The sequence below is a fragment of the Equus asinus genome, chromosome 17 (assembly GCF_041296235.1).
Source record: "Equus asinus isolate D_3611 breed Donkey chromosome 17, EquAss-T2T_v2, whole genome shotgun sequence".
In the NCBI taxonomy this organism is placed as follows: domain Eukaryota; kingdom Metazoa; phylum Chordata; class Mammalia; order Perissodactyla; family Equidae; genus Equus; species Equus asinus.
Genome location: NC_091806.1, coordinates 26,865,623 through 26,883,498, shown reverse-complemented (window position 1 = coordinate 26,883,498; position 17,876 = coordinate 26,865,623). Strand labels below are relative to the sequence as shown.

Below are 17,876 nucleotides of genomic sequence, written 5' to 3'. Positions count from 1 at the left end.
GAAATATCCAAGGAGGTGCTCACATGCAGATCTGTACAAGTACAGGATCAGACCTGAACATGAATGAGTGCCTCAAATTTTACTCTCTAAGGGTCTCACTATCCTCTCTCTAGTCCTGGCCTTGATCAAAGAGGAGAATGGAAAAAAGTGATTACTAACAAGGGGACTCAATAACTCTGTTAAATACAATTTTGCTAGGCAATGTGCTATAACCCTGGAGAGTCAAAAGAACATAATTACAGCTATATAATCCGAACTAACAAGTAATCAGTCTAAATTTGATAGGCGATAATTTTATTAATAACATATCATTCAATTATCATAAATGAAGTAAAAGTGAGAAAGTTTATATGTTTACTTAATGTCACAGGAATAATACATCAAGGAAAAGGGATTCAAACCTAAAAAAACAAAAAAGGCACTGGCTTGCAATCACAAACCTACGATCAGTTGGTCAAATGATCCACCTTTAGTGAGTTTCAATACCTTTATCTCTAAATAATAGGGAGGCTAGAAATGGTTACTGAAAGTAGTTTTTTGAAAAACAACAAAGATGGTGGGGGTGCACACAGAACAGAGGGTAAAACGAAACAGCTGACATCTTCTCTCCCTCTGCCCGCACACCTGCACATAGGTAATGAACACACTCCAGGCTGTCCCTGTTTTCCCAGGCTTAACCTCATTTAGTGTTTCTATCTGAATCAGAGTTCTCAATTTTTCTGGATAATACCCTCTTATGTTTTCCGCTTAGTATCTTACCAAAAGATATTTGCTTAACTCCTATGTACACAATAACAATCCTAACATTTTTTTAATTGTCTAATAATGTGAAGTTAATAATAAAGACGTTTATGCTCAAGATCAACAAGCAATGACACAGGAATGAAGTATTGAAATAGGTAGTCGAAAATGTATGTGAAAAGACTCTTTATGATATAGTGCTACTGAATGAGAAAATGCATTCAGAAGTACAATATGATTGTCAAGAGGTGCAGTTAATTAAATGTAAGATCATTGGATAAAGCTCTGGGTCTGTCTCCACACTTGCCAGTGTTATAGAGCCTGTGCTGAGTATAGTATAGTTTGTTTATCCTGGGCTATGTTCAGAAAGTATAATGGAATAGCCTTAAAGGAAATTTCTTTTGCTTTTGCAGTTTAGACCCATAGGATCTAAACTGAGAAAGTGGGAAATGTATAAATAGTAGCATTCTTGAATTAAATAGAACTGCAGTGATTATGAAAGCCAGTCTGGACATCCTGATATAATTTGGAGACTAGGCAGTGTCAAAGAAGGTAAAGTGAATAGCACGTGATAAACTTACTCTTTCCACAGAAGAAAATCTGGCTAAGTGAATGGAATTTGTTCTCTTGGATATTGCTGATGTTCCCTATCTCCGGTCCTTTCTATTTGGATTGTTGTTATCATTATCTTGATGGTCAATGGCACCATATTTTTATTTACAAAACTGGACTCTACTCTCCAGATCCCCACGTATTTTTTACCTGGCAATTTTTCCTTCTCGGAAACCTGTTATGTATCAGTAAACCTACATAGAATGTTGATAAATCTTGGAACACAATTAGAACATGTTTTTTTAGTTTTGTCATGCAAATATGTGAGTCTCTGTTTTTTCTTTCATAATATAATATGAGGGCATTAACATAGTTCAAGAAGATTATTTCAGTGTAGATGAGAAATTGTTACTGACTAATACAATGGCAGCTCAGTTAAAATCATTTTTATCTTCTGTTTTCCCAGAAGTATTTAATGTTATAATATATTAATTGCCTTTCTTGTTTAAATTCCAATATATTCCAACTATATCTCAATACATGAGAAAATTATGATTCTCTGTAGATCTCATTAATTATCACAACCAAACTATACTTGCTGACATACTCTCTAGCTAAAATATATATTCTCTGCTTTTGGTATTTTTGACAACTGCCTGATAAGCATATTTAATAATAATTCATAGTTTTCAATATTTATTATCACGTGTTTAATCTCAGATTTATTAAATAATATTGTTTTTAAAGAAAACCACCAATGGCAGGTAGCAAGAAACTTGAGGAGAGACTTACTAGGCAGAGTTTCAGAAATCATATCATCAATGTAATTCCTACAACTTTTTCATTACTAATTAAATAACCAATATGTCAGAAAACATATAACAAACATCTGCTACATGTTTGTATAAGATAAATAAAAGATGTTGCATTATAATGCCTGATAACAATGATGTTTATTTCATTTTGATAGATAATTACAACTAGAATGGATTTGAAAAAGCACATGCACAAATAGTAAGAGCTATAGCTGTGCCATATGAAAGGGGGGCCATACATACTTTCTACTTGTGAAATGCTTCATGGAAGAGTTGAGAAATTAGGTAAAAATACAGGTCAAAATTTGGTGGTGACCAACCACTGAGAAAATGTGATATAAATGTTTCTGCCTCAGGATTTTGTTTGTTAGTATGAGGAGTAAAATGGACTAACTTTGCTCGGCACACAGACAAAAAATAAAAATGAATAATTCTCAAATACACCACTTAAATTCAAAATCAAACCTAGTATTAGATATTAAATATGTTAATAATTTAGAATTTAGGATACATTCTCCATTAGACTTCAGTTATGTTCTTTGAGCTCAGGATATAAAATGCTAGAAATTAATGGAGAACAGAAAACTTATGTGCTAATTCCCTTAAATCTTTTTAGTCTATGCATTGGAAAACAGGTCAAAAAATATAAATGGTGAACTACGCTATTTTCACAGATGGAACACCTGAAAAACCCAGCATGCGTAAATCTCACTTCAATGATGAGACTTGTTTTTTTGGGATTTTCTTACATTCCCAATCTCCAAATGGTTCTTTTTGTGGTATTTTTCTTTGTTTATGTAATCTTTGTGCTGGGAAATGGCATCATTATTGTCATAATCAGGGTTGACCAGGCTCTCTGGACTCCTATGTATTTTTTCCTCTGTAACTTTTCCTTCTTGGAAATCTCTTATATATATGTCACTCTTCCTAAAATGTTCATAAACATTTGGACTAAGAAATAAACATTTCTTTGTGTGCCTGTGCAACACAAATGAGTTTTGTCCTTATGTCTGGAAATATGGAGTGCCTCCTTCTTACAATGATGGCCTATATCCATTACATGGCCATTTGCAACCGTCTGCACTATCCTTTAGTCATGAACCACAAGATCTGTGTCCAGCTGGTGGCTGCCTCCTGGATCACTGGAGTTCCAGTTGAAATAGGGCAGAGATGCCAGATTTTCTCTCTGTCCTTTTGTAGATCCAACCAAATTAATCACTTCTGTGACATGTCACCAATACTCAAGCTGGCCTGCGGGGAAACTTTTCTGAATGAGATATTGGTCTTTACCACTGCTATGCTGTTTCCTATGATCCCTTTTTTATTGATACATGACTCCTAAAGTAAAATCATTTCTGCCATCCTGAATTTGCCATCTGCAACAGGACGAGACAAAGCCTTCTCCACCTGCTCTTTTCAGATCATAGTTGTGGCTTTATCCTTTGGATCTGGAATCATTACATATTTATGACCCAAATCCAAACGGTCTTCCAAAACAGATGATTTTTTCTATACCACTGTCATCTTAATGTTTAATCCCATGATATAAACTCTGAGAAATAAGGAAGTCAGGATGATCTTGAGAAAATTACTGCCTTCATGTTTAATGTATTAGCTGCTAATTTGAATTCATTTTCTGTTTTCCTATTTAATCCTATCATTGCATAATTGAAAATTAATATTTAGCTTGCGTTGCTACCTTATTACAGATTGATTACCTTTACTCATCCCTGAGCTTGTTGTTTTATGCTGGACATTTCTGGTATCAGAATTATATCCATAGGGCTGTCTTGCAGATAAGAAACTAAATATCCAGGCAATATCATATTCAGTGTATCAGTCTATTTCTCCCAGAAGTTTACTAGTGATTTGGGACTTTTTATGGAAAAATTTAGTATTTATTATCTAATAATTGGCATCATATGCTTTTTTCCCCCTAAAACCCACAGTAAATATTTTTGATACTTTTCCCTTTGTGTAACTTTTATTTATTGCTTTTTATGTTCATAAAGTTATTAGATACTAACAGGTATGTATCATATATGGTAAGCATTTGGAGAATATTTGTTAAACTTATATGTGATTATAATTTTAGAAATTTTACCATTCAGCAAACTGAGTTTGCCTCTTTATGATTTAGAGACCACTAAGGAAAGATTAAAAATAGAAACTCCACATAATGATACTTAGAAATGGTGGTATGGTAAAGAATCTTTTACCCTTTGCTTCTACATTCTTGATATTTGTCTCTTTCATTTGTGTCTGCTCTAATTTTTGATGATTAAAGCACTGAATCAGGCTGTTGAAACAACGTGGATATTTATGGGACTGTGTAAGACTAAAGGACCCTCTTCAGTATGCATTACAATTGCAGAAGTTAAAAGATTTTCCAGCTACCATTGTAAAATGCCTTTGTGTGAAAACATTTCAGAATGGAAGTAAAGCCCAAGACGATTCTTTGGTTTTCAAAGGGACATTTGTGGGACTCTGTGACCTTTCTCACAGTATCAAGCTAAAAACTACTTTGGAGAATTTTTTTAAATAAAAGGCTTCAAACGTTTCCACCTGTGCCATATTTTCACAATTAACAAATACTCTTTTGGAAATGTTACAAGGACCAGTATGGCAGAAAACGTTGTTTGAAATATGTTTTCCAAGAAAAATGGGGTGTCAGGTTTGGCTGCTAATTTAGAGGATGCAAAAATGTTTGATTTGATCTACGCATTGGCTGTTTTATCAGATCTAGTGAGGGTGAACTAAAGAGAAGGAAATTTTAAGCCCTATAAATGAAATTCTCAAAATAGAATTAACTGATTAAATTAATATTGGGCCTTTGCTCCTTAAAGTTGTGAGGTTGAATAATAGATGATGGGGAATAATTTTTAGGGAATCAAAACTCAAGTAGAAGCTTGGGCAGATAGCCTAGAATGACTTTATTGATGTTCTACATATATAGGAAACAACATATCAAAAGTCTTCGTGTATTCCAGTGTGTCTACTTAAATTCTCCTCATTCCCTTCCATTTTTAGTCACTCTACATCACATCTTCTCTTATATCCCCAATGACTGATGCCAAACATTATTTTTCAAATACAATATTTTCAGAGTCAAGGGACAGTCTTTAAATATGGTGACATAGGAGACTCCTGAATGCTTCTTCTCCCATGAACATATCAAATGAACAGCTATAAGGAAGCCTCAGACATACTTTTGCCATAACTCCCACCCCACAGCACAGTGACATACAATTGGGAAAGAACACTTAGCTCCCAGCTTCTCCCTCAGGAGTGGAGGGTTTTAACCCCACATCTAGTGCCCTATCTTTTAAGATTCCCACCAGAGTGACAGGCCTCCAAATTCACTAACTCTGAAAGCCAATGGATATTGCACCCATGAGAACCACGAGAGTGTAGCAAGCAAAAAATTAGTTATTAAGGAAAGCCAACACTAGCTGTAGTTAATACGCTAGGGCTTACAGCAGAGATAGAGGGCAGACAAGCCCATCTCTTTGTCTTTTTCTGTAAGCTTTCTATTTGCATAGTTTAAAAGCTGCTGCCTGAAAGTGAGGCTTCAAATTTAGCACTCATCTAGGGGCAGACTGGGATGGTACCTGGAGACGAGGAAAGTCTGCAGATGTCTCACCCACTCTCTCACTCCTGCCCACCCCAAGTCACCAATATCTCCTTGGAAGGAGGTTGTAAACATGTTTGCACTCCAGTTTTTGTGGCTACCACCTGAGGAAAATATCGCCAAATCACCTGACTCTGATAGCCAACAGGATTTACATTCAGGAATGACACAGAAGATTGTAATCATGTCAACCATCACAATGATATGAAGCTAGAAATAAATTAGAAGGAGAAAACTGAAAAATTCACAAATATGTGGAGATTAAACAACATGCTCCTAAACAACCAATGGTAGCAGAAGAAATTAAGAGAGAATTCAAAAAATACCTCGAGATAAATAAAAATAGAAACATGACATACCAAATTTAGGGGATGCAGGAAAAGCAGTTCTAAGAGGGAAGCTTATAATGAAAAGTGTGTACATTAAGAAAAAAAAAAAAGAGACAACTTTGTACCACAAGGAAATAGAAAAAGAGGAACAAAGTAAGCCAAAATTTAGTAGAAGGGAGGAAATAACAAAGATCAGAGCTGAAATAAATGAAATAGAGACTAAAACAACAATGGAAAAGATAAATTAAGAGCTTATTCTTTGAAAAGATAAATAAAATAGAAAAATCTTTAACTAGAGCTACCAAGAAAAAAAGAGAAGGATCTCAAATGAATAATATTATAAATGAAAGAAGGGACATCACGAATACAAATATGAAGGATCATAAGAGACTCCTATGAACAATTACACGTTGAAAATTGTGTAACTTAGAAGAAATTGATAAATTCCTATAATATACAACCTACCAAGAGTGAATTATGAAAAAAATAGAAAAATTGAATAAACCAATTAGTAGTAAGGAGATTGAATCAGAAATCAAAACTTCCAGAAAAGTCCTGGCCCTGATGACTTCATTGATTAATTCTATCAAACATTTAGAGAATTAACATCAATCCTTCTCAAACTCTTCCAAAATATAGAAGAGGAGACAATATTTCCTAGCTCATTTTATGAGTCCATCATAATCTTGAGACTAAAACCAGGGAAAGACACTACAAGGAAAGAAAATGAAAGGTCAATATTCTTCATGACCATAGATGCAAAAATTTTCAACAAAATGTTTGTAAACCAAATTCAGCGATGCATTAAATGGATAGTACACCATGATTGTGTGATTTATTCCAAGGATGCAGGGATAGTTCAACATCCACAAATCAATTAGTGTATTCACCACATGAAAAAAATGAAAGAAAAAATCATGTGATCATCACAGAAAAAACAAGTCACAAAATTCAACATGCTTTCATGATAAAACTTTAAGCAAACTAGGTATACAGGGAACTTACCTCAATATCAGTAAAAGTCATATATGACAAGCCCACAGCCAACATCATATTCAACAGTGAAAAGGTGAAATCTTTTCCTCCAAGATGAGGAATAAGTGAGGGATGCCTACACTTTCTACTTTTATTCAATATTATACTGAAAGTTCTAGCCAGAACAATTAGGCAAGAAAATACTTAAAAGGCATCCAAATGGGGAAGAAAGAAGCGAAACAGTCCCTATATGCAGATGACATGATATTATAGATAGAAAACCCTAAAGACTCCACTAAAAGAAATTAGAACTAATAAAAAAATTTCAATAAAGTTCTGGATACAAAATCAAAGTACAAAAATTATTTGCATTTCTATACACTAATAATGATTTATTGGGATGAAAAATTAAGAAAAATTTCCATTTACCATTTACTTAGGGATAAATTTATCCAAGGCAGTGAGAAATGTATACAGTGAAATCTATAAAATATTGATGAAAGAAATTGAAGAAGATGCAAATAAATGGAAAGATATTTCATACTCATGCATTGGAAGAATTAATATTGTTACAATGTCTGTACTACCCAAAGCAATCTACATATTCAGCACAATCCCTATCATTGTTCCAGTGGCTTTTTTTACAGAAATAGGAAAAACAATCCTAAAATTTGTCTGTAACTAAAAATGACTCCTAATAGTCAAACAATCTTGAAAAAGCAGAACAAAACTGAAGGTATCCCACTTCCCTATTTCAAACTATATTACATAGCAATAGTAAGCAAAAGAGTATGATATTGGCATAAAAACAGACGCACAGATCAATAGAACATAATAGATAACCCAGAAATAAATCCACTCATATATATCCACTCAATGAATTTATGACGGTAGACCCTGGAATATACAATAAGGAAATACAATCTCAAATAAATGGTGCTGGGAAATCTAGACAGCCACATGCCAAAGAATGAAACTTTATTCCTATCTTACACTATACACAAAAATCAACTCAAAATGAATTAAAGACTTGAATGTAAAACCTGAAACCATAAAACTCCTAACCTTAGATGGTAAGTTTCTTGACATTGGGCTTGGCAAGTATTTTTGGAAGTTGACAACAAAAGCAGAAATAAACAAATTGAACTACACCAAACTAAAAATCTTCTGCACAGCAAAGGAAACTATTAATGAAATGAAAAGGCAACACATGGAATAGGATAAAATATTTGCAATATAAGATAAAATGTTAATATCTAAGATATATAAAGAACTCACAACTCAATAGCAAAAAAAAAAAAAAAACCCTCTTAAAAAATGGACCAAGTAACTGAATAGACATTTTTCCAGAAAGATATTAAAATGGCCAAAAAACACATGGAAAAGTGCTAAACATCACTAATCATCAGGGAAATGCAAATCCAAAGCACAACGAGATATCACCTCACACCTGTTAGAATGACTATCCTTAAAAAGACAAGCGATAACAAGTGTTGGCAAGGTTGTAGAGAAAAGAGAATCTTGGCGCACTGTTGGTGGGAATGTAAATGGGTAAAGACAGTATGGAAAACAGTACGGAGGTTCCTCAAAAAATTAAAAATAGAACTATCATATGATCCAACAATCCCACTTTTCAGTCTATATACAAAGGAAATGGGAACAGGAAATCAAAGATACCTCCACTCGTGTGTTCATTGCAGCATGATTTACAATAGCCAAGATATGGAAACAACCTAAGTCTCCATCAACAGGTGAATGAATAAAGAAAGTGTTTATATGTATATAACACACATGCAAAATGCAATATTACTTTGCTATAAAAAATAAGGAAATTCCGCTATTTGCAACAACATGGGTAGATCTTGACTGCCTTATGCTAAGTGAAATAAATTAGACAGAGAAAGACAAATAAACAAATACTGCATGATCTCTCTTATATGTTGAATCTAAAAAAACTTAAATTCATAGAAACAGAACAGATTGGGGTTGTCAGAGATGGGAGTGAGGAGTTGGGGAAATGTGTGAATCTGGTCAAAACATACAAACTTCCAGTTATAAGATAAATAAGTTCTCATGATGTAATGTTCCACATGGTAACTATAGTTAACAATACTGTATTATATTTGAAAGCTACTGAGACAGATCTTAAAAGTTTCATCATATGCACAAATATTTGTAACTGCGTTTGAGGATGGATGTTAACTAAATTTATTGTGGTAATAAGTTTTGCAATATACATATATTAAATCATTACGTTGTACACCTTGAACACACTTGAACACTGTAGAGCATGGGTTGATTACTCTATGATCATGTGTAGGACTGGGAGCTGTTGCTCCCTGTCGCTGCCCAGCATCATGAGAGAGCATGGTATCACATATTGCTAGCCTGGAAAGAGATCAAAATTCAAAGTATCATTTCTACTGAATGCATATAGCTTTCACACCATTCTAAAATCAACAAATTGTTTTAAGTTGAAACATCATAAGTCGGGAACTGTCTGTATACAAATTAAATATATAAATGTTTGCCTGTGAATTTTTCTTATTCTTTGCGTACATCCAGAGAGCAAAAAACAATGATAGAGAAGGTAAAATTCAATGGCAAAAAGGAGAGCAGGTGAAAGTTGTTACTAGTCAGGTCTGTGCGAATTGTTGATTAGCTCTGGTTCCTGCTGATGGAGTTCAGTGAAGCCAGGGACCAGAAAGGCAGACAAAGGTTCAGGGATCATAGAGTATTACATAATAGCTGTTGGGAAGGATTTGGAAAGGAGGTAAAATTATACTCCAATACTTTTCAACTTTTAAAAATTGCACCAAATACAAGCAAACTAAATTATTTTAGAAACAAATAGAATCCTAGTTTTTATTAAAGACTCGTCCATGCACACGTGCATGTGTGCTGTATGTCAGTTGAAGTAGTCCCCAAAGCCCTCTGTATTTCTGCTATTTGTCTAGCTTCCACCAGTCTATCCACTTAAAATATTTAGGAACAAATATTATATTAGCCATTATTTTGCAAGTCTTGGTGCTAAGGTTGCAGTATACATAGAAATTAGTCAAAAGCTGCTATTATTTTTATGGGGCTCACAATGTAGTAAAAGACATATATGAATGAAAAAATATAATTCAAGAAAAAGTGTACTATGTATGGTAGATGTTATACAGTCATAAAATATTTGAAATCGTGTTGGATGACATGACTGGAGGAATAGGATCACAGATTTTTAATGAAAATAAAAAGTATTTAATAGAAACTTTGAAGAGTTATTATATTTCTAACTGGAAACGTGGAGGGGATTGTTTTTGAAATAAAAGATATAAGATAAAAGTAATTAAAGAGAAATAATAAAGGCATAAATTAATCATGCTATATAATACAATTATTAACTTAATTAATTTAACAGGATAAATAATAATTAGTTAAAATAACTAAGTAGAGGGTCTCCTTGAGTTTCAATAGATGTGTGATTTGACTGGAGGGAGATGGTCGTGGACTCAAGGTAACAATGAATCACGTGTGAAAATCATTTTACCTTCCTGACATTGATCAATTAGGTGCAAGTGTGAAGAATTAAAAGTTAGTGATGTGGGGTCGGTGAGCCGAGGAGTCGAAAGAAAGATTTCTTGGACTCTCAAGATCTGGCAGTAGTGCTCTTTTGTTTAGAGAATAGTGTGGAATAGCATGGGGACAGGACCCATGGGCAGTCAGGCTGCTGCGTGGGGACAGGGCCCATGGGCAGGCAGAGCCGCTGCTGCTGCCCTGAGTTGAGGGTTAGGGCTAATTTTATAAGGCATGGGTATGTGAGTTATCTCTTTACAAGACAAAGGAAAGAACATGCAAAAAAAAAAGTTAAAATGGTATCACTGCAGGTGGGGTCTGGTCATTGGGTGATCCCATGACTTTTAGACAAGAATCAAATCGGATTAAGTAAGGGTCAGAAGCCACCACCCTAAATCAGTTACATGAGATTGCCAGACAGCAACCAACTTAAGTTCTTGCCTTCCCCATTAAGAGTTTCTAGGGACAAGGTCGTCTCTCTTCTTCTTCCTGGTACAGAGAGGGAGGCACCTTTTACAGATAGAGATTTACCTTACAAATGTAAATGTGTTCCAACAAGGGCAAGTTCCATTCCCCAGAGCCTCCCTCCCTGTCCCAGTTTATCAAAAGCAATCAGCCCCAAACAATCCAGATGCCAAAGACACATATCCTGGGGTGGCCAATTTCAGGGCCCTACAAGGTCATCCCCCCTTCCTTCACAAATGCAAATATCTCTCAAAGAGCAAGCAAATTCCAGTCCTCTGAGCTTGCTTCTCATCTGCAGTTTTAAAAGTAACCAGCCTAAAATCCTCATTGATGTGGATTAAGGCTGCCCCAGCCAGAGAATCCCAGGGTGACGTGGCCTACATGCCAAACTATATGACCCAGTGGGCTTTTTTTATGGTATGAATTAGGACTGCCCCAGGGAGAGAAGCCCGGGGTATCCTCACCTGCATGCCTATCTATATGGCCAGATTCGTATCTAAAGTTATATGACTGCACAATAACCAGACCCCATCTGCACTGAAATCATTTAATGACTTTTTACATCATCTTTTCTTTTTTTCCAGTAAAAATAAGTCACGTACCCATGCCTCATAAAATTAGCCCTAACCCTCAACTCAGGGCAGCAGCAGGAGCTCTGACTGCCCGTGGGTCTTGTCCCCACACACCAGCTCTGCCTGCCCATGGGTCCTGTCCCCATGCCAGCGGGGGCAGCAGAAGCGGCGGCAGCAGAAGCTCTGACTGCCCATGGGTCCTGTCCCCATGCTATTCCACACTATTCTCTAAATTAAAGAGCACTACTGCCAGATCTTGAGAGTCTAAGAAATCTTTCTTTTGACTCCTCGGCTCACCGACCCCGCATCACTCATCAGTTAGGTTGTGCTGAAAATATTGGAACATTCACAGGGGAAAATACAGAACTAGAAATTTAATTAATCACTTGTTTGCATAACACAGACATGTAATGGAAGAGGCTTTAGAGATTTAAGTCCCAAATGTCACTAAGTAAAAATAAAATGTGATGTGTCCATATTGTTCAGGAATCAGAGGCAAGCACAGAGAGACCTGCTCATCACAGGTAGGCTTCTGGGTCACCAAATTTAAAGAATGAAAAAAAAACCTTACATTTTGAAAAATGAGAAGTCAAATATTTAGAAAAACGTAAATGAATTAGTTTTAAATTATTTCCTTTGGTTAATAGTCAACAATCTAATTACAAAACGTGATATTTCTTATTAAAGCAGGCTGAATCAGATTTATTTTATTTAGTAAATGAACAGTTTTGCTTACTTCTATCTCAATTAAAATTTAAAAAAAACTGAGTTTTTTAATCACTGTGAGAGAACATATGCAAATTTGAGTTTTTTCTATTTTTATTAGTAATAATTGAGATATCACAATACAAATACTAATTTGTGTAAATTCAACCTCATATGACCTCATACCATATTTACTGAAGTCTAAAATAAAATCAGATCATCACTTACTTTCCAATTCTCATATATACAGAGAGAGCGACATGGGTACATGCACACACACACACACACACACACACACACAGAAGATTATATAGCTAATATATATTTATCATTTCTGTTTCCTTCTCTGTTGTTAATGAAAAAGCAGGTTTAAAATTTAAGAAATGGACACAAATGTGTTAAATTCTGTTGTTTCCACTTGTTTCTAGCATTTCTTTTTGCTAGTGTAGGGACCTGAAATTGGCCACCCCAAGATATGTCTCTTTGGCATCAGGATTATTTGAGGCTGATTGCTTTTGATAAACTGGGACAGGGAAGGAGGCTCTGAGGAATGGTACTTGCCCTTTGTTAGGACACATTTACATTTGTAAGGTAAATCTCTATCTGTAAAGGTGACTCCCTCTCTGTACCAAGAAGAAAGGAGATGACCTTCTCTCTAGAAACTCTTAATCAATACCAAATGCAAGGACTTAAATCTGCATTTTATTGTGCTTCACTGGTAACCTCCTGTAACTGACTTCCCTCCCCCTCCCAACGTTGACATCTCCTTAAAGATTAAGCATCTTTCTTTAGGATGGGAACTGATTGCAGCCCTCATCTGTGATCACCCAGCCCGAGGTAACACATCTGCCACCCTGAGGCATTCACTGAGACAGCAGACCTATCTGCCATTTCCATCAAGAGCTGTGCTGACAAAGCAGCCTTGTGACTATTGTAAAAGGGACATTTCAATCATATGTGAAACATCCTTTTTGGGGGTATATAACCACTCTGTGTACCCCACCTCTTCGGTGCACTTTCTTCCTTCGGGAAGAAAGGCCCCTGGCCATGGTTCCTCATAAAGCTTTGTTTAATTTTTCTCTTGCTATTCTGTCTCATGTGAATTTAATTCATTCTCCAGCCAGACAAACCCCCATTTGGGAAGAGGAAATGTCTTCCTCCCCTACACTCGTCAAGAGACATCCAAACACTCCTGCATGTAAGTAACAATGACGTATCAAAACAGTAATATATTTCTAGAGACAAGTTTATTAAAGCATATCTAAAGTCTCAATAAATAGTAAAACAACATAGAATAAGAAGAGTAGCATAATATTCTTCATTACTGAATTTAATACAGTCAAATCATGATTCTTGAAGAACTCAGTGCAATCATTTTGACACTCAATTGGATATTTATTTTTAAAATATAAGGCTGTGTATTCCAGCTTTGTCTTTAATTTAGGTGTTGCTTTCATATTATATTTGACCTGTAATGAGCTCTCTGTTCATGACTGACTGCTGAGATAGAGCAGTGAAGTTTCACGCAAGCCACCTACCTCGTGGATGACATCCAAACTGTGAATCAGACTTTCTCAAAATCCCACTTTTACTTTTGTCAACACCATAACAATAAAACTTATTTGGGCTATCTTTTTTGATAATAAAGAATATAATGTACTGAAATAAATTCTTTCTGACTTATAGATTATATTTTTATATTTGTGTCAAGAAGAGTTAAAACTTTCGTCTACCTTTTTTGTTCATTTCTGTAGCATTTTAGAAGAATAAAGAAGAATGGATGGCGAAAATTGCTCTTCCTTGAATGAATTCCTTCTCCTGGGAATTAGCGATAACCCAGGAATGAAAGTGACCCTATTTACCACATTTCTGATTGTTTATCTCACTATTCTTGTTGCAAATCTTGGGATGATCATTTTAATTAGAATAGATTCCCAGCTGCACACACCAGTGTATTTCTTCCTTAGCCATCTCTCCTTCAGTGACCTCTGCTATTCCACGGCAATTGGACCCAGGATGCTAGTAGGCTTCATTGCCAAGAACAAGTCAATTTCCTTCTATGGCTGTGCTCTGCAGTGGTTGATCTTTTGTACTTTTGTAGATTCTGAGTGTCTACTGCTGGTGGTGATGGCCTTTGATTGGTACAAGGCCATTAGCAACCCCTTGCTCTATACAGTCAACATGTCCAGCAGAGTTTGCTCCCTGCTCATGGTTGTGGTTTACATGACAGGAATTATGGGTGCTTTGATAAACACAATATTAACGTTCCGCTTATGTTTCTGTGGGTCAAATGAGATTAACCATTTTTTCTGTGATATCCCTCCTCTTCTTTTGCTATCTTGTTCAGATACACAGATCAATGAGTTAGTGATATTTACCATTTTTGGCTTGATTGAACTGGTTACTCTTTCAGGTCTTTTTGTGTCTTATTGTTATATCATCCTAGCGGTGATAAAGATCCAATCTGCTGAGGGGAGGTTCAAAACTTTCTCCACCTGCACCTCTCACATATCTGTTGTTGCAATTTTCCAGGGAGCTCTACTATTCACGTATTTCAGGCCCAGTTCTTCTTACTCCCTAGATCAGGACAAAATGACCTCATTGTTTTACTCCCTTGTGTGTCCCATGTTAAATCCTCTGATTTATAGCCTATGGAACAAAGATGTGAAGGACGCTCTGAAAAAACTTAAAAATAAAAAGTGGTCCCATTTATAAGTTATATGTATATGCTTTTCTCTCAATCTTACACTATAATACATAAAAATGTTTAAAAATAAAAAGTAGTTCCACTGAAAAGGTAAATATATGTATATATTTTCTCTCAATCTTACAGTATAATACATGAAAATCAAAATTGTTTTGATTACTATGGGGCAATCCAATAAGTATTTATACAAGGTTCCAGCCATACTAATATGTGGCATTCCCTAAATACACCATGCTTCATTTTATGTCTTGATTATTTGGTAATCCCTATTTGCAGAAAATTCTGAACTCCTATTTTCCCAAATTTTTGTTTTCTCAAACTTATATTTTTGCATTAACTTAATTGTCTAAAAGTTATTGAGAGTTTCCTAAGTGTCTGTTGCACTTCTATGTTCTTTGTGTTTCATGGTGATTCCAACAGTTTTTATACTAATGAATCTTACCTAATTGAAGTGACAAATATTAATTAAATAATCATTTAAATTATTTATAATAAACTATAATTATGCCATAATGTAGAAAGACTAGTCACTCTGAACCCAAAAGTAATTGTTCAAGTACAGTGAACAAAGTTAAAAAGTGCTTCTTGGAAATGGAGTCAATCTGGGATCTACAAGATAGGTAGGAATTAACTGAGAGCTGATAGAGAAAGAAGTCTAGGTAGACGAATCAACAGTTAGAGAGGGCTTGATGTGGGCAGAAATGTGCCATTTCTGTGGAATTCAAAGGAGATGAGTGTGGCTAGGCTATAGAGAGTGAAGGGGACTGGCCTGATGACTCAACCCATGTGTTGCAAACTACAACTCAGTCACTTCCTCCAGAATCCTTTCCTTTCTTCCAGTGCTCTCAGTTTGGTTCACACACGTAGAGGAGGAAGACATTTCCTCTACCTGCTCTGGGTCCTTCTGGCTAGAAAATGAATTAAATTCACATGAGACAGAATAACAGGAGAAAATTAAACAAAGCTTTATAACTTGTATACATGGGAGAGGCTCAGGCAACCTGAGCCTCCTTAAATATCATCTTCAGCTAAAGACAAAGAAGGATGTTGGAGGTAGAGGAAATCAGTTATGGGAGGGTACCAGACAAGTACTATAAACAAGAGTAAGATTGTCATGCACATTTAAGTCCTTGCCTTCTGCATTGATTAAGAGTTTATAAAGATAAGGTCATCCTCCCTTCTTCCAGGCACAGAGAGGGAGATGCCTTTACAGATGGAGATTTCCTTTACAAATGTAAATGTCTCTTAACAAAGGGTAAGTAAATTGTACTTTTCAGAGTTTCTTTCCTGTCCGAAGTTTTTTAAAAGTAACCAGCCCCAAACAATCCTCATGCTAAAGAGACATATCTTGGGGTGGCCAATTCCAGTCTGCCAAACACACCACCCTGTGCCTTGACTATATGTCTCTATTTCCTAAATTATTAACTTCATTGTGGAGTTTTGAATACTGAGATTTAGGAATATGCAATTCATTTATTTGCCCAAGCAACAGCACAGCATCTGAAAGAAAGACACTAAAAAAAGTTAATTTGTATTGAATGTTTATTACATATAAGTGCAAAACAATCACTGAGGGTCTAGTATGTGCCTTGAATTCATTTTTGTATATTATAAGTAAGAACATAAAGTGATTGTGTATGCTAAAGGTATTGGAAAGTTAAAGACATACAAATAAACTATTTGGAAAATAATCAAACCAAATAACTCTTATCTGGGTATTTACAACATATTTGACAACTTCACATGGGTCTGCTCTAGTTTGCTGATGATTTAATCAGTGGAAGTGGCTTGTTTAGAAACAGGGCAAGGACATGCATCTGAAAGACCATGCAATAACCAAGGGCTCTCATACTTTTGCTACAATTATATAAGCTAAAAGTCATCAATATGTAAGGCTATCTAGGTTCCCTTGTAAACTGCCTTTGTGTGAAAACATTTCAGATGGACAGTATAGCCCAAGTAGGTCAATGAGACTCCTTTGCTCTCCAGGGTGGTAGTTTTTTTTTTTTTTTTTTAAAGATTTTATTTTTTCCTTCTTCTCCCCAAAGCCCCCCGGTACACAGTTGTGTATTCTTCGTTGTGGGTTCTTCTAGTTGTGGCATGTGGGACGCTGCCTCAGCGTGGTCTGATGAGCAGTGCCATGTCCGCGCCCAGGATTCGAACTAACGAAACACTGGGCTGCCTGCTGTGGAGTGCGCGAACTTAACCACTCAGCCACGGGGCCAGCCCCTCCAGGGTGGTAGTTTTTATGGGATTTTGAGACATGGTAGGGAGAAGTACAGAGGCAGAAGTACAGAGGGGATGCTCCTTTTAGTCATAAAATCTCCTCAATCAACTCATTTTAAATTTGGGTTATACTCTTGAAATTTTCCCTATGTACTAGATTCTATCTTGAAAAGCAGCATGGCAGAAGTGGGATTGAATCACTACAGACCAAGCAAAGTTGGGCGTCACTCTCAGAAGAATGAAGATGCCATCCAACTAGCATATTGCTCTCTCGTAAGACAACCATAGCATACTTAAATTCGTTTCATCTGCATATTAGCTCCTATAAGCAAATCTAATTCTAATGTATGAACTAAGACAAGGAAACATTGTCTACTAAATTATGTATTTTAAGCTCAATAACAGGATGTCTACAAATGAAATTGACTGATTTTTATAATTTGTGAGATCATGTGCCTAAATTTGTTAAAGCAAAGGAGGAATAATCACTTAATGGAAACATTGGGAAATTCATCATTCAACTAGGGGCTTGGACTATGACCTGCAAGAGATTTCTGTCTTGGTTTTCCAAAGAAAGCCATGGAAATTTGGTATTGA

General features: G+C 35.7%; 1 protein-coding gene and 1 pseudogene across 1 annotated transcript; both read left to right on the top strand.

Moving 5' to 3' along the window:
• The first annotated feature begins 2,782 nt into the window (after nucleotides 1–2,782).
• On the top strand, nucleotides 2,783–3,723 carry LOC106835400 (olfactory receptor 10AG1-like; annotated as a pseudogene).
• A 10,399-nt stretch (nucleotides 3,724–14,122) lies between these two features.
• Nucleotides 14,123–15,061, top strand: LOC106835402 (olfactory receptor-like protein OLF2). Its single transcript, XM_014847750.3, has one exon. The coding sequence runs from the start codon at nucleotides 14,123–14,125 to the stop codon at nucleotides 15,059–15,061; it is 939 nt and encodes a 312-aa protein (XP_014703236.3).
• The last annotated feature ends 2,815 nt before the right edge of the window (nucleotides 15,062–17,876 follow it).